This window comes from Chanodichthys erythropterus, chromosome 9 (genome assembly GCF_024489055.1).
Source record: "Chanodichthys erythropterus isolate Z2021 chromosome 9, ASM2448905v1, whole genome shotgun sequence".
NCBI classification, from domain to species: domain Eukaryota; kingdom Metazoa; phylum Chordata; class Actinopteri; order Cypriniformes; family Xenocyprididae; genus Chanodichthys; species Chanodichthys erythropterus.
The window spans coordinates 12,326,784-12,338,447 of NC_090229.1; the positions used below are offsets into that span (position 1 = coordinate 12,326,784).

Genomic DNA, 11,664 nt, shown 5'->3' on the forward strand with positions numbered 1-11,664 from the left:
CAGTCAACATTAAGGCTCCCATTTGCATTTTTTAACCGTTAAATTGCAAGGTTTTTTTCTGGACCCGCAATTTTAGCAATTCTGCAGGCATCTGATAGATCGTCAGCTGTTTGCTGAGTTGCAGCCTGAATGACATCGGTCAGCACTATTTCTACCCGAGGAAACCGAGATCCCATCACGATTTCATTATAGTTGTGTTAGAGCACAGTACCGAAACCCTCTGGATTGAATCATAGTACAGATTACCTGCCCTAGGCTCTACACTGTTTTTTAAAGGTATGATACAAAACAGACTTCCAGAGGACAAAGGGACAAAAGGGCACAATAGACATTATTTACAGTATTTACAACATTAATTTGCTGTTTAATAGCCATCAGTCCCATCATTCATAATGTTATGCAGGGTTGTGCACAATTCTGAATTGAAGAATTGGCTCCCTTTCAACTAATGAGTTGGAATTTAAATTGAATGGGCCACATTCCACAGAAATTTGAATTGGAATAAGAGGAAGAATAGCATGACTTGCAACTGAAATAAATTCAAAACATGTAATGTATTCTGGGAAAATAAGTATTTGTCCACCCTTGCCCACAAAAGCTAATTCATTGAATATAATGAATAAATGTAATGAAATTAATTACAAGTTCTCTAAGAAAATCTATTCTTTATGAATATTAAAAAAAAAAAAAAAAAAAAAAAAAAGTATGTGAAATAGTAGGCATTATTCAATGATAAACATTCCAACATGCACAAACTCATATCGTATGTAATTGGTGTCCAGCATGGAAATGAAAATAGTTACTTTAATTTTGTAGTTCAATTTTGTATAGAGATGCCTATTTAGAGGAAAGATATTTTATAATTACTACTGGATCACAATGCAATGGAAATGGAAGTCAAGAGAGAATTGCATTGTTGGATACAGTACTCCATGCACTATACCCTGTTGCATACTACATATATTAATAAATCATATTGGTATTCCAAGCATACAGAAAATTTGCATGCTGTGCACAGTATCTAATCCAGAAATAAAGTAGTACACTGTAAAAAAAAATCCCCGTAAAATTTACGGTAAAAAACAGCAGCTGTGGTTGGCAGAACTTTACCGTAAAAAATACGGTAGTTTAAAAAATACTTAGTTTACTGTCTATTTACAGTTCAAAACTATATAATTTAAATGTTTATATTGTAATAATTACGGTTCATAACTGTTTATTTTACACACTGTAAAAAAAAAAATTAATTTACGGTAAAAAAAAGGCATTTCATTAACTGATACAATGTAATTTCACCAACCTATTGAAGTACTAATTTCTGTTTTGTACCTTTGTAATACACTGACAACCACCAAACACAGTGGTGATGAGAGTCACATGATGAATCAAAGTTCATCACAAGCAGCTTTTCCATAAGCTGAGAAGGATAATACTAATATATAGAAGGTGCACACAGTGTCATTCACAAAAACACTAAACACCATTATGTTAACAAACATGAAATGTTACAAATGCAATAAACATCAATTTAACTACATTAGATGTAACATAAAACCCTAATGTACATAACTGATTGGAAAAACTAAGAAGAAACAGTTATTTCAACAAAAATACATCAAATGTAAGCGTCACGCAGGGAATTGTGAATATCAATATATGGTTTTTTTCACTTTCAAAAACTGTAAATTTAACAGTATTTTACCGTAAAATTACATTTAATGTACCGTTAGATCTATTATAGTTATTCACCATATATAGTACGGAAACTTTCTATTCCTCTCCCTGCTTTCGGACTCAGCCAGTGTTTGCGTTCATCCAAAACAAGCAAAAGCACAAACAGCATATAGTTTATGTCAGATCCATCAGTTCATTCCTGCACAATTAAACTGACAGACAGAAACAAAAAGTCGTCTAGTTTTGGATCAAAATTTTATGAAACGGAATGTGTAATCTCTTGTATTTTTAGATACTTGAGCTGTTGCATGTCAAATATCTTCTAGACAGAGAGAGGAACAGAGAGAGGAGGTGTCATTCCCAGATTCCTCTCTCTGCTCCACTTTCGAAGGATTCTGCTTTGACCTCAACATCACTCCACTGTGAGCACGAAGCTAACCGTGCATCCTAAACTCTCTGGAATAATGCATGCTTTTCGTTCCTCGAGCCTTTACTTCTGACGGTCTAATTAAAGAGAGCAGGTTTTAGGAAGGGAGAGGGAAAAGTGAAAAGCTGTCAGGAATGACTCACGCTACGAGGGAAAGAGAGTAATGCAGCCGCAGTCTGAATGAAAGCTCACTGCATTGAAAAGATTGTGTGCAAATATTTGTTTGCAGAATGGAACGTATCAAAAGACACTGATTTGAATAGACAATCAGGCAGCACAACAGAAAACATCAATACTAGCGGGTGACAGCTGAGAGAGTGAGAGGAGAACGAACTGACAATATAGAAAGCAGAGCGCAGACACACACACAGACAACCACACAAATACGTGTTCATTGTATTATGCAAATTGCCCTCTTGGCAAGTCATCTCCACACGCACCTCCCCGGAGCAGAAGGATCGTCTCATTAAAAACCAACCCAACAAAAGACCTCCCAGTAAGCCAGGCTCTTTTAAATGTTACTTTCAGGTAGCGGTCAAAACCATCGCCTTGGAAACCATGGAAATGTCGCGGACAAGCTGCATACCATGAGGCGGCGTGTGGCCGTCAGCTGGCGCAAACCACACAGCGTGAGGCCGCCGCACACACGCGCTCAATTTCCACACCAGCGGGCGACAGCATCTCAACACAATATCGCCATCCTCTCATGAAGAAAAGAAAACAAATTACACGTCTGCCTGACAGCACCGGAATGCTGGCCGGCCAATAGAATCTCCCTGTTCCATCTCGCCTCATTTGCATAATGTGACACCAGCAATAGGATCCGTCACACAGGCTGCATATCTCTGAAAATGATTCGCCATTGAAAAACGACAAATGACAATCTCTAAATATAGAAATGAATCATTCTGAATGAAGGTGTGGAAGTGTGTGCATTTGCGTATGTCACATTTGGGCAGTTGTGGCCTAATGGTTACAGAGCGAGACTGGTAACCCAAAGGTTGCGGGTTCGCATCTCAATGCCAACCGTAGACTTTAAAAAAAAGATGGACGACACACAGTCACTCTCTTCTATTGTATTAAGTCAAGCCGCTGACATCTTGAGTCTCGAGTCTGCGCATAGTGAACTTGAAGCCAGAGTCCGCGCAGTAGTTAGACATCAAGATCCCACCCACACTCCTGCAGAATCGGTTAATAAAGCAGAACATCTTATTATGTCAGTGTGAAATAAATAGTTCTGGAAATGTGAAAGCTCCAATTTCCTCTCGAAGATCCAGACAAAAGTCAGTTGGTGCTTCAGTGACTGCTTTGTTCAATGAAGCTGTCGATCTCAGCTGTCAATCATGATGTCAAAACCCACGTTTTTATAGCATCAAATAACTAACTAAAAACAAACTTACTTAAAGAATGAAGATTTTAACTAACATCAGCGTGATAAAAACTGCCTAAAACGACATAAAAAAATATTTTGACATTTAGTTTGTCTCACGTCCCATTACATTACATGGAGAGGGCAGAGTTTATGTCCTATACTGCATCCAGCCACCTGGGGGCAATCGAGATGCTTTGGCTTCACTTTTCAGGACTCAATCTCAAACTTTCAAGGGTTCTCAGATGTGGAAGTCATCATAGTTGGATAAACGTCTATTGTGGTTAACAAAAACTACAAAACTTCCCATTTGTTCCAGTAGCAAAAGAAAAAAAAAAATCAATGATAGTGTTTCTATGACTTTCCAAAAGAGGAAAAAAATCGAGAGATTGATTACGGTGGTCAGAAGAGAGAGAAATGTCAAATCACTCCTCAATCATTCCTTCGGCCATTGTATTATAAACACTCTCACAGCACAGTTTTCTGTAGTTTAATGCCAAGGTAATATAACAAGGTGTTATGAATGTATATTAATTTTTTTAAATGGAAAAAAGAAGCTAGATTTACGATGTCTGTTTATGTTGCTGTTGCAGGCCAGATAAAGCCAGTAAACGTATGGTGTGTTGTTTCTGGTGTGCTGGCCCCACAGGTGGCTCGCGGGGTGTGGGCTTTATTCGCTTTGATAAGAGGATAGAAGCAGAGGAAGCCATCAAGGGTCTGAATGGACAGAAGCCCTCAGGTGCCGCCGAGCCCATTACAGTGAAGTTTGCCAACAACCCCAGCCAGAAGACCAGCCAGGCGTTACTGTCGCAGCTGTATCAATCCCCCAACCGCCGCTACCCGGGACCCCTCCACCACCAAGCGCAGAGGTTCAGGTAAATACAGTTACCCTGCAATAATAATCTGTATCTTTCGTAACTTTCTTTGAAAATCACATCAAAATTGGTGGAACAGAAAAGCAAAATAGGTGTCTGGATTATGAAACTGTTACCTGTAGAGCTGAAGTTGTATGTGTCACGTCACCACCGAGGAATAGCTGCTCCCAAAAATCTACAGAAACAAAATGAGATTCAGAAAAGAAACAGAAGCGAAGGACTGATAAGAGACAGTGGGGTTCTGTCGTTCACAATGTCCCTCTGATTTATTTTTCTCATACGCCATCCTCCCCTTCTTTCATTTCACATCTGTTCCTTTCATTTCAGTTCAGCAGGCCAGCAATAACTTCACTCTGGCAGCTAACACCTTTACAGCCTTCGGCAGCGCTTCTCAACCTTTTTAAAGGCGATGTGAAGTAAATTTTCTCTGCCTTACCTCCTCACTACGCATATAGTTAGTCACAGGCAACAATAACAACACCTTTTGATCCTGCCGTTGACTTGCTAGGTCTTTGCTTAAGATCTCCTTTCCTCGGAGGCTAATTCACATTAACTATGAGTCACATCTTATGAGCTTCGAGCTGGCGAAGCCTGCCAAAACAGATGAGGCCATTTTGCAGTGAAAGTTTACTGCTTAAAAGCAGCGGATATCAACTCACAATCAAGCTGATATTGAATGTAGTATGAATAGTGTTAGCTTTAGCCATTTAGCTCATTGAAAATTAAATGTTTGCATATGCAAATCAGTATTTGTGCTATTAGGACAAAAATAATTTATTCTTCCAAAACAGAATCAAAGCAGATTGACACATATTTAGGTAGTTAGCTATAGCAGATGGTTAAACTAGCTTTTTTCATGCAATCTTCACCATGTGTTTTAGAACCACCGTTTATAGGTGCATTACACTAGACTTTAAGCATGCAAACTTAGATTGAATATGGGCAACAGGATATGATGCCATGTTCCAGTGTACCTGTACAGGAAAAAAAATATGAATGGTGCATAATAATATATTATGTACGCTACCATTCAAACATCAGGGGTCAGTTCAATTTTTTTCCTAGGGATGCATTCAGTTAATCAAAAGTGACAGTAAAGACATTTATAATGTTACAAAAGATTTGTTTTAAGGTTTCATTGTTACAGCGTAATTATGCATTAATTTACAACATGTACTCACTGTAGTATGGTTTGGAATAGGGTTTGGTTTAAGGTTAGTTGCAGGTAATTATGCATAAATTACTGTTATTATTACAGTAAGTACATATAACATATGTAATAAGTACGCTAAAATAAAGTGTTACTGATTTCTATTATTTCAAATAAATGCTGCTCTTCTGAACTTCTATTCAGCAAAGAATCCTGAAATATATTAAGCAGCACAACTGTTCAACACATAACTAAGAAATGTTTGAGCACCAAATCAGCACATTAGAATGATTTCTGAAGGATCATGTGACACTGAAGACTGGAGTACGGCTGCTGAAAATTCAGCTTTGCCATCAGAAGATTAAATTACATTATGAAATTTAGTAAAACAGAACAGCTATTATAAATCGTAATAATATTTTATAATATTACTGTTTTGATCAAATAAATGCAGCCTTGGTGAGCATAAGAGACTTCTTTCAAAAACATAAAATAGTACTGACCCCAAACTAGTGTAAATAAATAAAATAATGTAATACATAATAAATTTGAAATGTTAAATTATCCACTAAATTTACCAAGAAAAAAAAACAAACCAGCTTACCATAAACGTTAGTATTTTTTGTATTAAGTGAAAAGGTTTTTTTTTTTATTTGAGACGTATATAGCTTCTATTGGTCAAACACCTTTTCACTATACAAATTTGCACCTCAGAATTCACCAAAAAGTGAAATACTAAACTTTTACACTCCTGTGTGTTCACAATCATATGAATTGAAGCATATGTAACATGAAGTGTGCAGCTCATGAGAACCATTCAGAATAATTAATAATTCAATTTGATCACAAATATAAAATATTTTGTATGAGTTACAGTCTATCGCCTCTAGAAGCATGAACTATCAGTGTGATGTTTACTTAGATCCTTTATTTAGACAAACAGGACTCATCAAGCAATTAGCACTGCACAGCAATACTGATGGCAGAAATCAGTAATTAATTCTTTATACATCACAAGCACTTATTATTGAAGAGATCTGAAAAGGATGCGTTCCATTTGCATGTATTAGTCGGCCTTACAAAGGCCTCATTGTGTTGTGTGTGTGTGTGTGTGTGTTTGAAGAGGAAGTGTGAAAAGCTGTAGGCCGGACCGAGCCAGGTTGAGACACCCCTGCATATATCTAACACATCGCCTTCTCTTGCACCTCAGAGCCCTCTCTCCAATTAACTCATTTACCCACAAAGCAACCTGCCTCCCTAATTGGCTAATTGGCATCTTAATGACTCGACACACTGAATGTCCTTACTTTATATTGGCTGCGTTTTTTCTTCAAGTTCACAGAAGGCAGAGTCACCAACTGTTGACCCACCGCAGAGAGGGAAGGCGAGCATGTGTACGCGTGTGTTTGTCTGGAGAACTTCAGTTTGAAATGTGAGAAAGCAGTAATTAGCCTTGCCAGCCATCTTGCAGCAGCTTTAATAGGAAATGAGACAGGGCCGAGCCGAATGAGGGACGGAGGTCGCAGAGTAGCCAAACAGACGGGAGCCCAAAATGAGAATGACTGACGGAGAAGGAAAATGTAATACACCGGCCCGGTGGGTCGCTGGGGCTAATAGAGAGACCGCAAAGAAAGAGACAGCAAGAGGAAGAAAGGGCACTCCCAGTTAATACGGCATTACATCCTGCCTCCGACTTCATTGAAATGTCATTTTATATTAAAGTTTTCAGATAGCTGAAAGATGGCCCCAGACTAATTTCATCCATAACACTAGCATATTATCTGCACGTGTCTCGACACTAAGATTCATTCTTAATATACCATTCTTAATATCTGTTTGTATGATTCATTTACTTCTCTTTTTGAGTTTTGTTTTCAATTTGCTCATATTCCTCTTAATCATTCTTTAATTGCCAGTATAAAAGTACATTACAGCATTGCAATATAGAATCAAAATATAGTCATTCTTTTCAATGACAAAAGTCATTAAAACATATTTAGATTAGTATAAATTTCTATATTACAGTTATATATAATTGTGATATACTATTAGAATATATAATTAGAAAAAAAAATGTCATAATTCAAATCCATCCCACATTGTTTTATAAAAAACAACCAAAAAAACTGATGTATGTATGTATGCATGTATGTGTGTGTGTGTGTATATGTGTGTGTGTGTGTGTGTGTGTGTGTTTGTTTCAAGTAAACCCTACGTTATGGGGACAAAATCCGAAATCATTGTCCTTGTGGGGACATTTTTTGGTCCCTGTGAGGAAAACAGCTTATAAATCATTCTAAGTGTTGTTGTTTTTTTGGTTTTTTTTGAAAATTGTAATTTTATGTCTATGAAATGTCCCCGTAAATCAAGAAAACCCAATGTGTGTGTGTGAGAGAGAGAGAGAGAGTTAGTGAGTGACTGAGTGAAATGAAAACAATAATATATGGCCCAATTTACCTGAATAAATTTGTTTTTGAGTTGTGGCTTCCAAAGGATTCAGGGGCTGAAGCTGTACCTCAGTCCAGCTCTGGGTTATTTGCTGCCAACAACAAAACAAAATTAAATATATTCCCAAAGCATTAAGTTATCATATCATATCATATTACAAAATATTCACACATAAATGCCACTACACTAAAAAACATTTATTATAATTCAGCTCCCCTCCCCACATTGTTTGATAAAAGCAACCAAAAAAAGTCCTTAATTGTTCTTAATTATAGCTTGCAAGTCAACCTATAAAATTCTGTTTATGTTAAATAAATGATGTAGTAACTAATATTTCAGGACTGCAGCACTGTTGAAATAAACATCACTCCTAAACGGGTGGGCATTCAAGTGGCCTCCTGTTACCATTAGTGCTGCTGCAAGTCTGTTGCTCTTTGGTTGTATGATTGACTCTGTGAGATGCCTGATGGGGCAGCACAGTGTAATGGCCCATCGCTAGATGGGCGTCTTCCTTCAGTGAGGCAGGGATGTAGCATTAGTTCCACTGAGTGAGTCAACCATCTGCCTGGCATTAACCCCAGAACCCTCCTTCTCTTTACAGGCTGGACAATTTGCTTAATATGGCCTATGGCGTTAAGAGGTAATTAAAACTTCACCGAATGCCAGATGTCCATGTTGACAGTATGATTTCTGTCCTGTTTTTTCCCTTCTTTTTGAAAATCACATGCATTCAGTTCAAGGTTTTTCCCTTCCCTTTAGTTCTTTTGCTTTACCTCCTTTTTTTAACATGATTATTTTTGATTTCAACCTACCAGTCAGTAGCCCTTAAAAGTAAGTGTAAGTATCTTTTATAATTTGTAGTGTTTGATTATGAATTTTTTATGAGTTCCGTTTTGGTATTTTGTGTTTTATTGTGTGTAGCTCCTGTTTTGAGGCGTGGCTTCCACACAGGATTCAGGGGCTGAAGCCGTACCTCCGTCAAGCTCAGGGTTACACACTGCCAACAATTGGACAAAATTATGTATATTCCCAATGCATTAACTCTTAACAGCTAAAATGCATGGAGAGATGGAAGGCTCTTATATTTTTCGCTTTGTTTTATTTGTTGGAATGAGCTGGTCTAGAGCGAGACGGAGGGGGTAACAGCTCACCTGGATCCCTGCAGGAAATGTAGTGTTTCACTGCAGGTTTAGGAGCCTCTGATCAGTTGGGTTTGCTCATGTTCTTTTTGCTTTGTGCTGCTGTGGATGTAGTGAAAAGGCTTCTTTTGAACATGTTTTAGTGCTTATGACATTTTGTTGCATATTTAATATCTATTGAAACACCTTGATATCCCTCGAACACCAAAGACTTTAGGCTAAGATGGAGGGAGTAGCATGAAAGGTTGTGCATTGTGCAAGTTTCTTTTCTTTCTTATTTTTTTTTTACAGATAGCTCTCTGTAAAGACTAAAGGCTCCGTATTTACTAGATTTCTTCTCTTTCTAGAAAAGTCTGTTGTGTTTCAGAGCTGGCTGATTAGAATGAACCATTCTAATGATTGTTATTAGAAAGAAAACATGACAAGTAACAGGAAGTGCAACAATAAAACAGGATATGCAAAAAAGCAACGGCTTCTTTCAAAACAATGGCGAGACGAAAGATTCCTTTTTATTTACACTCGGTGTGATCAGCTGTCAAATAAGCCAGTCTGCCTCAAGAGAGGGAAAATTTAGGAGAGATGAAACCGACAAGGGGTTGGGGAGGCGTCGTGCTCACAGAGCTTGCTGTAGAAGGTAATTAATGAACAAAGCCTAGTCTGAAGAAGTGAGCATCACTAGGTGAAGGTGGGCAGCATGGAAGGGTGGGATGGCTCTAGGTCAGTCGCTTGTTGCTATGCAACTCCTCGTCCAACTGTTCGCCTTAGTTCGAACAACAGACAGCACTCGGCCCTGCCCTAGTAGTCACCAGACACCTTTGTGTCAGCAATACGCTAGTCCGACCCTCACCCGCTTGCCCGCAGATGACTGGCATCCAAATTACCATGAAGCCATATTCGATGAATAATGGCACCGGATTCATTATTTACACAGAAATACCAGCATAATTGAAGTCATGAGATGGTTGCTTGTCACACGGCGCAAAGTGAGCCGACTTACCATTATACCCTTCATTTACATAATGAGACGCAAGCGACAGGACACAAAAGCGAAAGAGAGAGACAGATGTATTGACTCTGCCAGGACGAACAGGCTAAAACGCAGATGAAACGTCTGAGTAATTCTTGGCAGAACAAGAAGCAGGGAATTGGCCGGCCCTGTAGTCCGTGCAGTGCTATCGATCACAGTCACACACTGCGGAGCGGCAGAGGGTGTGGGTGGAATACACTCTGTTCCCCGTGCTAGCTGGCTGAAAAGCACCGCTTCCATTTTCTGCTCGCTGGCAGCTTCCTATCCCCCTCCCCAAACCTTTCGGATTCAAAGACGACGGCAGCGGCGGCAGCAAAGCGGAAATCTCAATTAAAGCACACCCAATAATGCCTATAGTCATTCCTTGAGAGGTGGCACACGAAATGAACCTTTTATCCAATTTACCTTTTATTTAAAGTGGAAATTTCCTTTAAGCGGAAAGGCAATTAAGTGAAATCAACTGAGCATTCAAATCTCTGTATCATGAGGGAGGAAAAAAAAGGGAAGAATGGAAAGATTACAAGGAGAATGAGAGCAGATTTACTCGGTTGCACGTGAAATCTCTGATGAATTTCGAAGGTATTAATGCGCAGAGTTCCTGTAATTTAGTTCCCCAATAGATCAGCGCAGGAAGAGCTCTGCATCTTGGCACCCATGCGCGTGACACTTCTGCGTGGCCCCCCGCAGCCAGCACCGGAGCGCAGCCTTTTCAGTCTGCATTCAAAAAACCCTCCGGTTGCCTTCCGCCTGAAAAAAGGAGCAGATTTTTAGACTCCCAAGTGGTAGATTGAAAAGATGTGGCAATAAGATTGAAGAATCAGTTAGAAGTTTGGCTAGTGGCAGCGTGACTTACGCATCTTCCTCACTCTCTCTCTTGTTCTGCAGGTTCTCCCCCATCACCATCGATAGCATGACCAGTCTAGTAGGGATGAATATCCCCGGTCACACAGGAACGGGCTGGTGCATCTTCGTCTACAACCTGTCCCCGGACTCGGACGAGAGCGTCCTGTGGCAGCTCTTCGGACCGTTCGGTGCCGTCAACAACGTCAAGGTGATCCGCGACTTCAACACCAACAAGTGCAAGGGGTTCGGTTTCGTCACCATGACAAACTACGACGAAGCGGCCATGGCCATCGCCAGTCTGAATGGGTATCGGTTGGGTGACCGTGTCTTGCAAGTGTCTTTCAAGACCAACAAGACCCACAAGTCCTGAACTCCCCTCCCATCACTTGTGTAGCTCCTTACAGCTCCTCTAATACTAAAAACCCACCTCTGCCCACTCAGCTACTCAAAACAGGAACACACCCAACCAACAAACCCACAAAAAAAGAACTGGATATGGCTTATAATATAACTTTGGACCTATAAGCCAATGTTGCCTAAGTATTACAAAATGACAAATTGAGAATATTCATTATTTGGAGACCCTGGAAGTGGTACAGGGATTCTGTTGTATATCTTTTTGAGTTCTCGTGGTTGTCTTTACTTTTTTTCTTTTTTTTTCTCTGTAAACAGTAGCAAAACCAGACCGCCCTTATTTTGAAGAAGAAAATGT

The 11,664-nt window shown here is 39.3% G+C and overlaps 1 protein-coding gene across 1 annotated transcript in view; it reads left to right on the top strand.

Annotated features, from left to right (window-relative positions):
• Nucleotides 1–11,322, top strand: part of elavl4 (ELAV like neuron-specific RNA binding protein 4) — a 79,404-nt gene extending 68,082 nt beyond the window's left edge. Inside the window, exons 7-9 of the mRNA XM_067393575.1 lie at nucleotides 4,108–4,345; nucleotides 8,545–8,583; nucleotides 10,995–11,322. Of these exons, the coding sequence (XP_067249676.1) occupies nucleotides 4,108–4,345; nucleotides 8,545–8,583; nucleotides 10,995–11,322 (605 nt within the window). The remainder of the gene's footprint in view (nucleotides 1–4,107; nucleotides 4,346–8,544; nucleotides 8,584–10,994) is intronic.
• Nucleotides 11,323–11,664: the final 342 nt, after the last annotated feature.